The sequence below is a fragment of the Aedes albopictus genome, chromosome 2, assembly GCF_035046485.1.
Source record: "Aedes albopictus strain Foshan chromosome 2, AalbF5, whole genome shotgun sequence".
Lineage (NCBI taxonomy): Eukaryota > Metazoa > Arthropoda > Insecta > Diptera > Culicidae > Aedes > Aedes albopictus.
In genome coordinates, this window is record NC_085137.1 from 411,293,933 (window position 1) to 411,311,780 (window position 17,848).

At 47.5% G+C, this 17,848-nt stretch overlaps 1 protein-coding gene across 1 annotated transcript in view; it reads left to right on the forward strand.

The window, feature by feature from the left end:
* The window catches only part of LOC115254212 (uncharacterized), a 165,056-nt gene that overhangs the window by 9,241 nt on the left and 137,967 nt on the right, over window positions 1-17,848 (forward strand). The window contains exons 3-4 of the mRNA XM_029876658.2: window positions 16,098-16,322; window positions 16,386-16,549. Coding sequence (XP_029732518.2) covers window positions 16,098-16,322; window positions 16,386-16,549 — 389 coding nt within the window. The remainder of the gene's footprint in view (window positions 1-16,097; window positions 16,323-16,385; window positions 16,550-17,848) is intronic.

Consider the following 17,848-nt stretch of genomic DNA (forward strand, 5'->3'; position numbering starts at 1 on the left):
CGGTTCGTCGTGGCACATTTGTGCAAATCGGCATTATTTTGACTGTATCGAGAAGCGGAACTTGGAAACTCCAAGAGAAGTGATCGTGGCTGATGGCAAGAAATGCGCTGTGGAAGGCGAAGGAACGTGTCGAATTTCCTGTTCGGTGCAAGGTCAAGGAGCGAAGCAGATGGTACTATCGAGAGTACTGTACGTTCCGGAAATCAATGCCAACCTGGTATCCGTTGGCTGCTTGGTCAGGAAAGGAGCTGAGGTGAGTTTTTCTGCATCTGGTTGTACTATTTCTTGCAAGGGCCGAACAGCCGGCGAAGCAGTATTGGAGGGCGGCTTGTACTTGTTGAAAACAGTGCAGGAGCCAATTGCGTCGGTCGCCAAGAGCCACAATCCGTTTTGCATCCACGAGTGGCATAGAAGATTGGGACATCGTGATCCGGAGGCCATTTTGGAACTGGACAGAAGTGGACTGGCTAGTGGATTCCGCATTCATCCTTGCGGTATACGAGCGGTATGCGAATGTTGTCTTAAGGGAAAAATGGCTCGACTTCCTTTTCCAAAGCAGGCAGAGCAGAAATCGACCGCAGTATTGGATCTCATCCATAGCGACGTATGTGGTCCCATGAATACTCCAACGCCGGGAGGATGTCGTTACTTCGTAACATTTATCGACGACTATAGTCGGTACAGCTGGATCTTTTTCCTCCGTAAGAAATCGGAAGTAGAAGAATGCTTCAAGCGCTTCGTGTCGATGGCCAAGACGCAGTTCGGGAAGACAGTGAAGGTTCTTCGATCCGACCAGGGCGGAGAGTACAAGTCTGGATCCTTGGAAAGTTTTTGCTCTCAGGAAGGTATACTGCAGCAGTACACCACTGCTTATACACCCCAACAAAACGGCGTTTCAGAGCGCAAAAACAGGTCGCTGGTGGAGATGGGCAGGTGTATGCTCCTGGACGCCAACATGGGCTATCGATACTGGGCGGAGGCCGTCAACACCGCCAATTATTTGCAAAATATGCTTCCGACACGGGTGAGAAAGAAGACTCCGTATGAGATCCTGTTCAAGGAGAAGCCGGATTTCCAGAATCTTCACGTCTTCGGTTCGCAAGCGTGTGTGTATGTGCCATCGGAGAAGCGCACGAAATTGGAACCGAAATCTGTCCGGATGACATTCGTCGGATATTCGTCGCAGCATAAAGGCTTTCGCATGATCGATTTGGAAACGGACAAGGTGATCGTCAGCAGGGATGTGCGGTTCCTGAAGCAGGAGGAGTTGGAGATTTTCCGTCCAACCGGACCAACATCAAAGGAATCGGTTGTGGAGTTCCCGCTGGCAGTGAAACCAGAAGTACCTGAAAAAGATTGCGAAAATGAAAGTGTTGTGAGTGAATATGAAGATGCAGATGAAGAAGACTTTCTCGGGTTTTCGGCAAGTTCCATTTTCCACGGTGAGGAACAGGCGGTGCCGGATGAAGTGCGTCGATCACGGCGTAGCAATTTTGGAATCCCGCCTCAGCGCTATCAGGTGAACGGTCCGGTGCGAGAACTACCGGATGAACCGCGGTCCTACAAGGAAGCAGTTAATGGACCTGAAAGTGACAAGTGGAAGCAAGCAATTTGTAACGAACTGAAATCGCAACGTGAAAACCAAACCTGGGAAGAAGCCGAATTGCCACCGGGGAGGAAGGTCGTCGGATGCCGTTGGGTTTTTAAACGGAAATACGATGAGGACGGAAATGTAATTCAGTACAAAGCCCGCCTCGTCGCACAGGGTTTTAACCAAGTGTACGGCGTGGATTTCGACGAGATTTTTGCACCAGTTGCAAAACAGGTGACCTTTCGTACACTACTCACCATCGCAGCAAGAAGAGGTATGTTGGTAAAGCATCTGGATGTCAAAACCGCATATCTCAACGCCGACTTGGATGAGGAGATTTTTATGCGGATGCCTCCCGGAGTGACGCCGACGAAGAGCAGCTCAGTGTTGTTGATGAAGAAGAGTATCTATGGTCTACGACAGTCGGCTAGAATGTGGAACCGGAAGATAGACGGTGTTCTACGTCAAATGGGATTCAAACCGTCCAGTGCAGACCCCTGTTTGTACGTTCGTCATCGAGGTCAAACATCGGCATTTATTTTGTTGTATGTCGATGACATGTTGGTCGCGTGTTCGAATCAGCAGGAGTACGAAGAGATTTTCAAACGTCTACAAGGCCACTTCGATCTAACCCAACTAGGAGATGTGCAGCATTTCGTCGGGATACAGGTAGAGAAGCAAGGTAAGCACTACTATCTGAGTCAGAAAGCATACATTCGGAAGCTCGTGGATCGATTTGGTATGACAGAAGCTAAAACGTCAAAGATACCGATGGACACAGGCTACGTACAGCAAAAGGAGGAGAGCGAGAGACTACCTACCAATGAAAATTTCCAAAGTCTTATTGGAGGTTTGCTTTATCTTGCTGTGCACTCTCGGCCGGACATTGCCATTAGCACGTCCATACTAGGTAGGAAGGTGAGCCAACCTACCGCTGCTGATTGGGTAGAGGCAAAGCGAGTGCTTCGCTACCTGATTGGTACTTGTGATTTGAAACTGTGTATCGGTGGCGAAGGCGAACTTGAAGGTTTTGCGGATGCGGATTGGGCAGGAAATGCTCATGACCGGAAGTCCAACTCTGGTTACATGTTTCGACTTGGAGATGGAACCATATCTTGGACTGCCAGGAAACAGACATGTGTTGCGCTATCTAGCACAGAAGCGGAGTACATTTCATTGTCGGAGCTCATGAAGGATTTCGGCGAAGACGTCAAGCAGCCCGTGAAGATCAACGAAGACAACCAGAGCTGCATTAAGCTACTGAAGCAAGACGGAGGAACCAAGCGATCGAAGCATGTTGACACGCGATACCACTTCGTGCGTGACATGGCTGAACAGAAGAGGATCAACGTCGTCTATTGTCCGTCAAGTGACATGCTGGCGGATGCGTTAACAAAACCGTTGGCGAGAATCAAACTGGAGGAGTTACGAGAGAAGATCGGTCTGCGAATGACTCGTTGAGGAGGAGTGAAGGCGTGCCCGAACGCTTATGTCGAATTCGTTTTTGAACCTGGGTTGGAACTGGATTGGCGGAAAATGTGTAAACAAACAAACGTCAAACAAACTCAAACAAACTTTAGTACAAGCGAAACCGAAGTCGGGTTGGGGTTGAAACTGTGATCTCATCCAGTTCCAACCCAGGTTGGAACTGAATCAAAAACGAATTCGACATTAGTGTAGCAACACGTCATCGCAGAGCGACAACCACGCAGGGTGACAACTGTCAAGAATGAAAAGATAAGTAAATATATCTCGCGCCAAAATATCTCTCCAAACATCTCTGTAAAAGTGTAGAGAATAAAACGTTTTTCATTAGTTGGTTGACTGTACAACAGAACACACCGTGTTTTATTTCAATACATCCGAAGATGTAATATCCACACATCCAGGGAAGTGTGTGCTGAATAAGCATTCCAGAACTTCCTCATCAGAGGAAGTCAGATCGCCATTTGGCAAACGAAGTACGTTCACCCGGAAATCCTTAGATTTCGCAAGGATTTTGTTTAACCGACTGACTTCACTCAAGCTGGAAACATTTGTACAAAGGTTTTTTCCAGCCCGATCGTTCAGCAGACCGGAGAGCTTTCCTGTAGGTCTTGCGAGTCGACCTGAAAGCCTCCGAACCAGCCGAACGTCGTTTGTTCCAACTCTTTCTACATTGTTTCCTGAGTTTCGCCAGATCAGAGTTCCACCAAGGGGTTCCTCTTGTGATCTTCACAGGGATGATACACAAATTATGTCACGCAAAAATCGACCATTTTCAACCCCCCCTCCCCCCTATGTCACACTTTTTGTATGGGACCTCAATATTTTTTGTATGGATCGTCACGTTCTGCAAAACCCCCCTCCCTCCTAAAAGCGTGACGTAATTTGTGCATGGCCTCACAGACCGTAGAGAGCATGCTTCTTCAAAAGCTTCCATGATGAAGGTCGTTGTAGTATCAACGGCATCATCTAAATCACTTGGAGTGTCAATGGATGGTGAGTATCCATGAAATTTGGCCGCAACCAAATCAGTAAAATGATCCCAGTTTGTTGACCGAGGCTTCCTGAAACGCAAAGTTTGCGAAGTAACATTTAAATGTTCAAAAAAGATATAGCGATGGTCAGATAAGGATTCTTCATCTGACACATGCCAGCTGGTCAGCTCGTAACTAATTCTGCTAGAGCAAAGCGTTATATCTAACACTTCCTCTCTAGCAGATACCATGAAGGTTGGGCGGTTGCCTATATTAAGTAATGCAAGATCTGTACTACTTAAGTACTCCATCAAACTGGAGCCTCTCAAGTTAATGTCTGAGCTGCCCCAGATGATATGGTGAGCATTAGCATCACTGCCAACAATTAGCGGAAGGCCTTTTGAAGTACAGTATGCGATGACTTGTTTGAAAGCATCCGTAGGGGATGGTTCATCATGCGGTAAATAAACCGAACAATATACGTATTTCCTGTTGAGATTTCCAACAGATACATCAATTGTGATAGCACATACATCTCTGGTGATTAGTTCAGAGATGAGTGTAGCAACTATTGCGTTGTTGACAAGCACACAGGCTCGAGGCATGACACGCGAGTTTGCCATTTCATGTTTACTGAAAGTGGCAAACACCGGGTTCACAAGGTTTCCTAGATAGAAATTTCCCTTACGAAAGTAAGGTTCTTGTACCAAGGCCACTTGGGCTGTACCATTTTGCATAAGTCTGCAAAGATTGATCGTTGCTGTTCTTTTATGCTGAAGATTGGCATGAGCTATCCTAACCGTAGCCACTACCCAAACTAGGTAAGATTAAACTCTTCGCAACAACAGCACAACAAAGAACAGCAACAATAAAACCAAATCGGTATCGATTGGAAAACGCCAAAGACGAGGATACACAGAATGCACTGTGTAAATCGCATAATGCGAAACCCTATAGGTGAAAATTTAAACTAATTAACAACATCTTCATAATTCCGCCCTTATTCAGCCTCAAGTATGAGATTGAAGAAGGGCAGCTGATTGTCTCGGAGAAACACAAGGTCCACCGCATTATTGCTCCGGTTAGCGCAGTAAGGGCAAAATACTGCGGAGGGTGCCCTGGTACTCCACAGGCTCCGTTAGCGGTTAGGTTTTTATTAGACCCCCCCTAGCCATTCATTCCTAGGCACGTAAGCATAAAGCCGCATCACACCATGAATTAGGGGTCACCTGTTGGTGGATTTTTACCACCGGAACAGGCGGTCCGTAGTGTTATTCTTAGCCAATTGAGACAATCGCTACCGACACTACACAGCTATCTAGGCTGATCGAGAAAAGAAGTTAATATTGATGATCAACTTCATACGGACTCGAACAGCCGCCTTCGAATTTCACGACTCACGTTGTTGTCAGCCGTCAGTAAGGATTCGAGGTAGACGAATTCCTCCACCACCTGGAAGGTATCCCCGCAAATCACACAAATTGACCGGATTTTGTGAAAATCGTTCCCCGGCTGTTAAGCCCGGCTCGTCGCATCACACCATAACTTCCAGAGCGATGTTGTAGAGTAGGCATAAGAGTCCATCACCTTGTCGCAGTCCCCGGCGAGATTCGAATGAACTGGAAGTTCACCCGAAACCCTTAAGCAGTTTTGCACACCGTCCATCGTTGCTTTAATCAGTCTAGTCAGCTTCCCAGGAAAGCCGTTTTCGTCCATGATTCTCCATAGCTCTGCGCGGTCGATACTGTCGTATGTCGCTTTGAAATCGATGAACAGGTCTTATTGCGTTGGGACCTGGCATTCACGGCATTTCTGGAGGATTTGCCGTACGGTGTAGATCTGGTCCGTTGTCGACCGGCCGTCGATGAAGCCAGCTTGATAACTTCCCACGAACTCATTCGTTTTAGGCGACAGGCGACGGCACATGATATTGGACAGCACTTCGTAGGCAGCGTTTAAAATAGTGATCGCTCTGACGATCAGCAAACCTGTTCAGACAGGTTGTTGAAGGTGCGACTGAAAACCTCAGCATGCCATGACTTTAGTTTGTAGATTTGAATTTTTGAATAAAATTTTAGTTATTATTTGACCGTCTAGCAATCAAGTTGTTTTATTGCATTCGGTCCGACCTACGGCCACATCCCATAGGTTATGGGCCATTTGGAAGAAAATTCCAAAAATTTTCAAGTTTTATAGTTTCCTCAAGATTTTTTCACGATCCCGATATGGACGGAAGCAAGTTCGGCCTGGAGAAGCTGAAGAGCGGCGGCTACGAATGCTGGCAATTCAAGGTGGAGATGCTGCTGGTGCGCGAAAACCTTTGGAAACACGTGACGGAGGCCGCCCCAGAACCTCTGACGGACGCGTGGAAGGACGGAGACGCCAAAGCACGGGCCACCATCGTTTTGCTGGTCGACGACAGCCAACACCCGCTAATCCGGAACTGCAAGACCGCCAAGGAGACCTGGGAAGAGTTGCGGAAACACCACCAGAAGACGACGATGTGCACCCGCGTGTCGTACCTGAAAAAGCTATGCAAAGCTGAGTACGCCGACGACGGGGACATGGAGGGCCATCTGTTCCGCATGGAGGAGCTGTTCGCTAGCCTCGCAAACGCCGGACAGGAGCTGGAGCCCAGTTTGAAGGTGGCGATGGTGCTGAAGAGCATGCCGGATTCGTTCGACATCCTGACGACAGCGTTGGAAAGCCGTTCCGACGACGAGCTCACCATGGAGCTGGTGAAGCGAAAGCTGCTGGATGAAGCGCAGAAGCGAGCCGAAAAAAGCCACCGAGGTGAGTCGATTCTGCGTGCTGGTGGGGACAAAAAGCCCATTGTCTGCCACAATTGCCACAAGCCCGGACATTTCAAGCGCGAATGCCCAGCGTCAAGAGCTGGACGAGAACCCACAAATGGCGGTGCTAGCCAGAGCCACGTGTCGAAGAAAAAATCGAAACCGAAGGCGACGGTTGGCATGGCAACGCCATTCGCATTCATGGTTGCTGCGACCGAGAGAGCATCGAACGTGTGGATTGTCGACTCTGGAGCAACATCGCACATGTGCTGTGACCGTGCATTTTTCGACGAGTTGAAACCAAGCACGGGAATTTCCATCACGCTGGCCGATGGAAACGAGACGTTGGTGAGAGGTGTCGGTTCGGGGCGCCTATTCTGCCAGGATGAAGAAGGTAAGCCACAAGAAATTATTCTTTCCGAAGTGTTCTACGTCCCGGATTTGGAGTCGAACCTGATATCGGTCGGAAGGCTGGTAGCAAAAGGAGCCGAGGTAATATTTTCTGGTCGCCGGGGGTGTGTCATCCAACGCCACGGTGTTGTCGCTGCAGTAGCGAAGAAAATCAGTGGGCTCTACCAGTTGAAGACGGCTAAGGAGTGCGGTATGGTTGCGTCCCTCCACAGTAAAAATTGCATCCACCACTGGCACCGCAAATTAGGCCACCGTGATCCTGATGCAATACATCGAGCGGCGCATGACGGTTTGGCTACCGGCGTGAACATCCAAAAATGTAGCGTGTTCCAAACGTGCGAGTGCTGCGTCGAAGGTAAGATTTCTCGTCTGCCATTTCCGAGGAAGGAGGACCGACAATCTGCGAAGTTGCTGGACATTATCCACACGGACATCTGTGGGCCGATGAACACCGTGTCGCCTGGTGGTTCGCGGTATTTCCTCACGATGATTGACGACCACAGCCGGTACACCGTCGTGTATTTCCTCAAGAAGAAGTCGGAGGCTGCGGATGTAATAGAGGATTACGTGAGTATGATTAAAAATCGATTTGGAAGATGTCCGACTGTTATTCGTTCCGACCAGGGAGGCGAATACAAATCGAAGCGTTTGGGACGATTCTATCGTGTCAATGGGATCGCTCCCCAGTACACGGCTGGCTACGCACCGGAGCAAAACGGTGTCGCGGAGAGGAAAAACCGTTCGATCGTCGAGATGGCTCGATGTATGCTGATCGACGCGAAGATGGGCTACGAGTTCTGGGCGGAAGCGGTCAACACGGCCGTGCATCTGCAGAATATGCTACCATCGAGGTCCGTCAAGAGGACACCCTTCGAGCTCTGGTTTGGGAAGAAACCGGATTACGGACGATTGCACATTTTTGGGTGCACTGCGTTCGTTCACATTCCTCAAGAGAAGCGAAGCAAGTTGGCACCGAAGGCGCAAAAGTTGACGTTCGTCGGCTACTCGGACTGCCACAAGGCGTTCCGCTTCATCGACAAAGCGACGAAGAAGGTAGTCATCAGTCGTGATGTACGTTTCGTGGAAATGGAGGACGAAGTCGAAAACGAGGGTTCGACGCACCGGTCACCGTCAGCGACGATGGTGGAGTACGAGTCAGTGCTTTCACGACCAGCTGTGGAAGACGAATCCGATGATGATGATGCCTCAGTTCAGGAGGAGTACGAGTCCGATTCCTCATCTTACGACTCACCGTGTGAAGATGTGCTCGACGACGATGATTGCCATGGCAACGGGAATGAAGAAGAAGAAGAGATGCCACTCCGGCGTTCTACTAGAAGCACGATGGGACAGAAACCAGTTCGATTCCGGGAGACCACCGGCATGGCGCGCAAGCTTGTGGCGGAACCGAGAAGTTTCACTGAAGCAGTCAACGGTCCAGAGGCGGCGCAATGGCGTGCTGCAATGGATGATGAAATCAAATCGCTGAAGATGCACGGTACCTGGAAGCTGGCGAATCTGCCCGCTGATCGCAAACCCGTAGGCAGCAAGTGGATTTTCAAGCGCAAGGTCGACGAGAATGGCAACGTTGCGCAGTACAAGGCCAGGCTGGTTGCGCAAGGATTCTCCCAGAAATTCGGGACGGACTTCGACGAGGTGTTCGCCCCGGTAGTGCGACAGGTAACGTTCAGGGCGTTGCTCACAGTTGCCAGTGCGAAGAACATGCTGGTGAAACATGCAGACGTCAAAACGGCCTACCTCAACGGCGACCTGGATGAGACGGTCTACATGCGGCAACCGCCCGGCTACGAGGTGGGTGACAAGAGCTCCGTATGTTTGCTGCAGAAGAGTCTGTACGGTCTCAAGCAAGCGGGACACGTGTGGAATCGGAAATTTGATGGCGTCCTAAAGCAGCTAGGCTTCACGCAGTCAGCCAACGATCCGTGCTTGTACGTTCGACGACGAGGCAACCAGTGTACGTATCTGGTCGTGTATGTGGACGATATGGTCATCGCTTGCCACACCGAAGAAGAGTACGCCGAACTGATGACAGCTCTAAACCGCAGCTTTACGGTAAAATCGTTGGGGGATATTCGCCATTTCCTGGGCATCTGCTACCAAGGTGTAGAATTTTGCAATCAAGTATGCCTTGGTAGACCAAACTTCAAAGAAGTGAAAATTATTTCATTGATTCTTGTACCAGCTCTTGTTAGAAATAGACGTTAATTACATTGTTCCCAAGCCTTTTATTGGTTGATCATAACAAAATTTGGCGACGAGATTTCAAGTTCTGGAGAATTTTCAAGCGAGAACATGTCACGGAACAACGGAAATCCGGACGGCGATCAAGCTGGATTCTCGGGAGGAGGAGAAGAAGACGTGTCAGCAGTCTCGATGTCGGAAGTTATGCGTCAGATGGCAATCCAGAACAACCGTCTGATGGCCCTACTGGAACAAGTCACCGGAGGGACACAACCGGCACAACGAAGCGCTCCTGAACACATCATAGAATCTCTCTCATCATCCATCAAAGAATTCCACTTCGATCCAGAAAACGGATTAACATTCGACCGCTGGTTCTCAAAATACGAAGATCTCTTCAGACAGGACGGCAGAAACCTGGACGACCCGGCGAAGGTGCGGCTATTACTCCGTAGCCTCAGCGTTTCCGTTCACGAGAAATTTTTGAATTATCTCCTGCCGAGCCACCCACGCGATTATACGTTCGATCAAGTTGTGGAGAAGTTGAAGACAATTTTCGGACAACAGAAGTCTATTTTCAGCAAGCGCTACGATTGCCTCCAGCTATCCAAGAATGAAGCGGATGATTTCGTCACCTATGCTGGTATCGTCAACCGGCAGTGCGAAGAATTCGAACTACAGAAACTGTCAGTCAACCAATTCAAGAGCCTTGTTTTCATCTGCGGACTGAAATCTGCGAAGGACACGGACGTGAGGACCCGACTTCTATCAAAGCTCGAGTCTGATACAGCCGATACCAACATCGAAGGATTAGTGACCGAATGCCAACGTCTGTCAAACTTGAAGCATGATACGGCGTGAAAGATTGCCAGTTCTCAAAACATATATGCAAGCAGTGTGGAAGAATGGGCCATAAGGAAGGATACTGCAACTGTTCATCAAAAGCTTCAGCATCAACGTCCACTGTCGACAAGAAGTTCAGCAAAAAGGATAAGAAACTCCAAATGAAGACAATCCAATCTGTGAAGCACATTCGGAGCCGAAGGCGTTACGTGACGGTCATCTTCAACGGAATCGAAGCAGAGTTGCAGCTTGACTGTGGCTCGGATATCACGTTGATCTCACAAGAAACCTGGGAGAAAATTGGCAAGCCTGCTATCAAATCCACTCGAATGGAAGCGACTACAGCGTCTGGAGAACCTCTAGAACTTCTTGGAGAATTCGCAACGACTGTCAGCATCAGCGATGTTTCTCTGAAGCAGCATTGTTACATCACTTCAGTCGAAGGTCTCAACGTGATCGGTCTAGATTGGATGGACGCATTTGATCTGTGGTCAAAACCGCTCGCTGCCCATTGCAAAAGGGTGAATTTGACGAAGTTTCCCCGCGACGATCAGCACTTCGTTACACGGTTTCCGGAAGTATTCCAGGACGGATTGGGTCACTGCACGAAAACGAAGATCAGTCTAACCCTGAGACCAGATGTGCAGCCAATTTTCCGGCCAAAGCGACCAGTACCATTCCATGCCACTCAAAAAGTCGAAGAGGAACTGGACAGACTCCAAAGCTTGAACATCATAACACCCATCGATTTTTCGGATTGGGCAGCCCCGATCGTTGTCGTCAAGAAGCCTGGCGGAAAGGTCCGTATATGCGCCGATTATTCCACCGGACTCAATGAGGCACTAGAAGCAAACCACTACCCTCTACCAACTCCAGAAGACATTTTCACCAAACTCGCAGGCAAGCGTGTTTTCAGTATTATTGATCTTTCCGACGCCTACCTACAAGTGGAGGTTGATGATGTTTCTAAGAAGCTCCTGACAATCAACACCCATCGTGGATTGTACAGATTCAACCGGTTGGCACCTGGAGTAAAATCAGCACCTGGCGCTTTCCAGCAGCTCATGGCGAAGATGATAGCAGATTTGGAAGGAGTTGACGTTTTTCTGGATGACTTCATCGTTCACAGCGAAGACGAAGAAAACCACTATAGAATCCTCACTGCACTCTTCAAGCGACTTCGTGAATACGGTTTCCGTTTGCGTCTGGAGAAATGCAAGTTCAACCAGGAGGAGATCAAGTATCTGGGACTCATTGTCAATGAAAATGGAATCCGACCCGATCCAACGAAGATTGAAGCGATAGTCCACATGCCAGCTCCAACCAACGTCAGCACATTGCGGTCATTCCTTGGCGCCGTGAACTTTTATGGCAAATTTGTACGAGAGATGCACCAACTTCGCCATCCTCTGGACAATCTTAGGAGAAATGTCGACTTCAACAGCTCTTCAAACGTTCCTGCACATCTACAGATCAACACCATCCGCCGTTCTAGACGGAGAATCACCCGATGAAAGAATGCTCGGACGTTCTATGAGGACTACTCTGGATCTCCTACGACCTACTTCCCAGTCTGTCGGTCTGAAACCGAAGCTCAACCGTGAATTCGAAGCTGGATCGTTTGTGTACGCCAAAGTGTATTCAAGCAAGGATCTCTGGAAGTGGATGCCAGGTGTTGTCCTCGAAAGGATCGGAAACGTGAATTACAATATCCTCTTGGATCATCAAATCGGCCGGCGAAAAGTACTCCGATCTCATATTGACCAGTTAAAGAATCGTTCCAACGATGAACCTGTAGTTTCAAAGGAACCAATGCCGTTGAGTATTCTCATGCAAGATTTTGGTCTCCAGCGACAAGCAGTTCCAGAACAACATTACCGTATGTTAATTGGTGAAAATCCTGCATGTGCCGTCCCTGTTCAACAAGCAACCGAAACTGTACAGCAACAAGAACTTCCTGGTCCAATACAGCATGCAGAGGTATCCGCAGAGGATAGCAACAGCGATGCCGATGAAGAGCCTGATGAAACACTTCTAGCGGATTTTCAAGAAAGGCCATCTTTATGTTCAACACCAAGGCAGCAACAGGTAGAGTCAGGTCAACGCCCATTGCGAACGGTGCGGCCACCAAGGAGGTTCGAGCAGTACATCCGTTATTAACCTAAAAGGGGAGATGCTACCAAGGTGTAGAATTTTGCAATCAAGTATGCCTTGGTAGACCAAACTTCAAAGAAGTGAAAATTATTTCATTGATTCTTGTACCAGCTCTTGTTAGAAATAGACGTTAATTACATTGTTCCCAAGCCTTTTATTGGTTGATCATAACAGCATCCAAGTCCGACGCAGCGATAAGCAGTTTTCCCTCAATCAACGGATCTACATCCAGACGTTGTTGGAGCGTTTTGGGTTGACCGAAGCGAAGTCGTCAAAGATTCCTTTGGACCCTGGCCACCTGCAACAAAAGGAGGAGAGTGAGAAGTTGCCAAACAATCACCAGTACTCAAGCTTGATTGGTGGTTTGTTGTATGTGGCAGTGAACACCCGACCGGACATCGCGGTCAGCGTATCGATCCTTGGCCGATCAGTGAGCAACCCGTCACAGGCGGATTGGATGGAGGCGAAACGAATCCTCCGGTACCTCAAGCTCACCCAGGATCACGAGCTTGTACTGGGGCCAGGACAAGCGAGCATGGAGGTCTACGTCGACGCCGACTGGGCCGGTGATACGAAAACCCGGAAGTCGAATTCCGGATTCTTGGTGACGTTCGGTGGTGGACCAATCCACTGGGCATCCCGAAAGCAAACATGTGTTGCGTTGAGCAGCACCGAAGCGGAATTTGTAGCGCTCGCCGAGTGCTGCCAAGAGGTGCAGTGGATCGACCGGTTGCTGAGCGATTTCGACGTGAATGTAGCGAAGCCAATTCGTATTCATGAGGACAACCAATCGTGCATGAAGCAGCTGGAATCCGGTAAGGTAAACAACCGATCGAAGCACATCGACACGAAGTACCATTTCGTTCGCCAGATGTACCAGGAGGGCAAGATCTCGGTGCAATACTGTCCAACCGACAGCATGGTTGCCGACATGCTAACGAAGCCATTGACCAACCAGAAGCTGACGAGGTTCCGCGTGGCAGCTGGTGTTCTTCCGTCGAGGAGGAGTGTTGAAGGTGCGACTGAAAACCTCAGCATGCCATGACTTTAGTTTGTAGATTTGAATTTTTGAATAAAATTTTAGTTATTATTTGACCGTCTAGCAATCAAGTTGTTTTATTGCATTCGGTCCGACCTACGGCCACATCCCATACAGGTGACCAACTTTTCTGAGTCCATCTTGATGAGTTCAGCTGCGATACCATCCTTACCAGCTGCTTTGTTGGTTTTGAGCTGGTGAATGGCATCCTTATCTTCCCTCGGCGTGGGAGTTGATTCATTTCCGTCCTCCGCTGCACTGGCGTCGTCGTTTCTTCCGTTGCCGTGGGCTCCCGTGCCTACGTTCTCCACGCCGTTCAGGTGCTGATCGAAGTGCTGCTTCCACCTTTCGATCACCTCACGTCCGTCCGTCAAAAGGCCTCCGTCTTTATCCCTGCACATGTCGGCTCGTGGCACGAAGCCGTTGCGGGATGCGTTGAGCTTCTGATAGAACTTCCGTGTTTCTTGGGAACGGCACAGCAGTTCCATTTCTTCGCACTCTGCTTCTTCTAGGTGGTGCTTTTTCTCCCGAAAGAGGCGGGTCTGCTGTTTCCGCTTCTGTTTGTAACGTTCCACATTCTGTAGGGTCCCTTGCTGCAGCATTACCGCCCGCGCAGCGTTCTTCTCCTCCAAAACCGTACTGTACTCTTCGTCGAACCATTCATTCCGTCGATTCCGTTCCACGTACCCGATGGTGCTCTCGGCTGCGTCGTTGATGACTGCTTTCACTGTACTCCAGCAGTCCTCTAGAGGGGCCTCATCGAGCTCGCCCTCTTCTGGCAATGTGGCCTGGAGATTTTGGGCGTATGCTGAGGCGACATTCGGTTGTTTTAGTCGCTCTAGGTTGTATCGTGGCGGTCGTCTGTACCGTACATTGTTGATGAAGGATGTTGGGCGCAGTTTGACCATCACCAGATAGTGCTCGGAGTCGATGTTAGCGCCACGATAGGTCCTGACGTTGATGATGTCGGAGAAGAGTCGTTCATCAATCAGAACGTTGTCGATTTGAGATTCCGTCTGCTGTGGTGATCTCCAGGTCTAACGATAAGGGAGGCTGTGTTAGAAAAAGGTGCTACGTATGGACTTATTTTTGGAGGCGGCGAAATCAATGAGTCGTAGACCGTTTTCCTTCGTCTGCTGGTGGGCGCTGAACTTACGAATCGTCGGTCTGAATTCCTCCTCCTGGCCTACCTGAGCGTTCAAATCTCCTATGATGATCTTGACGTCGTGGCTTGGGCAGCGATCGTACTCGCGTTCGAGCTGCGCGTAAAGTGCGTCTTTGTCATCATCAGTGCTTCCGGAGTGAGGGCTGTGCACGTTTATTATGCTGATGTTGAAGAATCGGCCCTTGATCCTCAACCTGCACATTCTTCCGTCGATCGGCCACCAACCGATCACGCGCCTCTGCATATCACCCATCACGATGAAAACTGTTCCCAGCTCCGTGTGTTGCCGCAGCTCTGATAGATGGTATGATTACCTCTAAACGTTCGCACCATGGATCCTGTCCAACAGGATAGCAGCGCTACGATGCCGAACCCGCGGTCCTTCAGTAGATCGGCGAGTATGCGGGTGCTCCCAATGAAGTTGAGAGATCGGCAATTCCACGTCCCTGGCTAATACCGAGTAGCGTTATTTCTGTTAATTATTGATAAGATTAGTTCAAGAGATTTTGATTTCTAAGCCTGATCTACCGTAACATCACCTAATTCAAATCACTTTTTTCCGGTTCCTAATTCCGTTCAAACCATGCAAAAGAAATGGGGTGAACGGATTTATGAAGCAATGAAAAGTGATTGGAATAGGGTCCTAAAATGAAAAATATTTTCCCGGTTTTGCTGCATAACACGAAGGAGCATGCTTTTCTGATCTCAATGGTAATTTTTCCAAACTTAAAAAATGACAGAATAGTTAATAAACTCGAAAATAAAATAATGATGATCAGGTCTTGTTTGACATTCCAGGTCAACCTTGACGTAACGAAAGTGAAACGGCGGGTTGCAAAAGACATCACATTGGCTCACTTTTGACAGCAAATATTCCTGTTTGACATACACGGTAAACAAAATTTACCCAAAATTGAGTGCTAAACAAGGAGTGTTGCAAAAGTTATTAAAAATTTTGAAAATATGTTTTATGGACTTTACCTAATAGGAAAACTTAAAAAATGAGTAAACATGTCGTTTTAATCAATGCTTGATCGAATTATGCAGAAATTGAGATAGGCCTTTAGGAGCCTATTAGGCGAAGACTACTTTATCAAGAAGACTTGCAGCACTGCTGAAAATCGGGAGTCACTGTCAGCAGCGCTACCACGGATGAAGGTGGAACTATTCATGATAGAGCAGTCGTCGAATTAGGTGAGGTTACGATATAGTAAGCTTAAATAAAAAGTAACATTATTTCACGATCTACGAATACATTTTGATACACATTTCTTTTTCACTTAAGCCGTTCAATATTAGAATATTTTTAGGTTACCTTGAAAATGTTTTATTTGCTTTTAGTTAGCATCCCGTAAATGCCACAAAAAGCCCTGCATACCTCTACCCTCTAGCTACGTCAATGCTCTTTACTGTACTTCAGCACTATTTCTTATTGTTCCAGGCAATCTGCACGACAATGAACAACATACGCCGACTGAAACTCACCCTAATACCATTTGTGGACGACCCGATTACTGATGTGAGCTTGCGTTACATTGGAAACCTCCGCAAACTGGAATACCTCTTCTTGGAATCCTACGATGATGAAGATACCATCCAGCTTACTGGGTCTGGTTGGGTGTCATTGCTGTGGGCGTCGGATGTCCACCTCAATGGCTTTTATGAGGTACATTTGGCTGTTTATTTCTTTGCAAAAATTGTTATACATGTTTATAATCATTCTTCTCAGATTGATCTGCCGAACATGTTGGACCTTCTGTTGAATCCGAACTTACGAAAGTTGACCTTGGATCAGTGCGGCAGAGCTTGCCGTATAGTGGAAACTGTGAGGAAGCTCAAGCAGCTGATGAGTGATTCACGACCGCTACCACATATTGCGGTCATCAACGTGTGGTAAGTTAGTAATAGCAGCAAACGCTATTGCTCCCCCGGAGAGCAGCAAGAGCACAATGTTATTTGTATTTCAAGATATCTGAATATTAGATGACGAGCAGTATGGTTGAACTATATTCTTAACGTCATACAAATGGACGATTTTTAATAAACTATCAATGTAGGTACATGTGAATTATTGGATTTTAACGAGTTACGAAAAAAAGCTTTTTTTTTAATTAAACTGAAATGTAGCCATTGAATGGAGTGAATCTTAAAAATAGAAAAAAAACAAGAAGTTGAAAAAAATGTCTACCCTACTGTAGTTTTTGCCCGTAACACACACCTTTGCTCACACCTACCTAGCAACACTACCATATAAAAGTAAGGTCCTGCGCTGAGTAGTCATTCTGTATCTTCAAGTTGAACAATAAACATCTAGTAATCAATCTGAAGTACATCAGTTGGCGACGAGGATTAACCACTAATTCATTCGGTCAACGGGCAACCCGGAATTCATACTAGAATCTCTGGCATCCAACATCAAGGAATTCATCTACGATCCCGAAAACGGCCTGGTTTTCAAACGCTGGTACAGGAAATACGAATACCTCTTCGTCAAGGACGGAGCAAACTTGGACGATGCGGCTAAAGTTCGGTTGCTGTTCCGAAGCCTCAGCGTAACGATCTATGAGAAGTACGTCAACTTTGTCCTTCCGAAGCACCCCACAGTGGGAAAAATCGACCCAAAAAACGGATCTTTTATCGCCGCTGGTTTCGGTACGTGAAGTTGACCATTTCTGACGTAAAAAAAATACGAGAAATCGATTGGTGCTAAATTCATTCACCGCACGGCACGGGAAGTGGTCCATTTTGCCCTTTTTTACAAAAAGAGAATAAAAATGTAACAACTAGCACGACTGTAGATCGTTGAAAATAGCTGTATGTGTAATTAGATGTCAATAGAAATTATAAACATACATGAAAGATCCTTTTAAATGCTTATTTTGCCCCATATGCCCCAACAACTGCTGGAAATTGTGAATTTTACATAAATATGAATGGATTTTTAATGTTCCTGATTTGAATTTGTTTTTTTTTTCGCTTAAACAAAAAGCACTAGATCTGTTACCACCAGAATCATCTTCAGTAGTTGTCCAATTTGCCCCATTTTGCCCTATTATCATAGAAAAATGAGATTTAAAATGTATTTATAAGAAATAGATACTGCTATGGAAAGTTGACATTAGTTCTGATTGCAATTGGAAGCTAACAGTTATCATGCGCATATATTAAATATATTTTTCCTATTTTACCCTA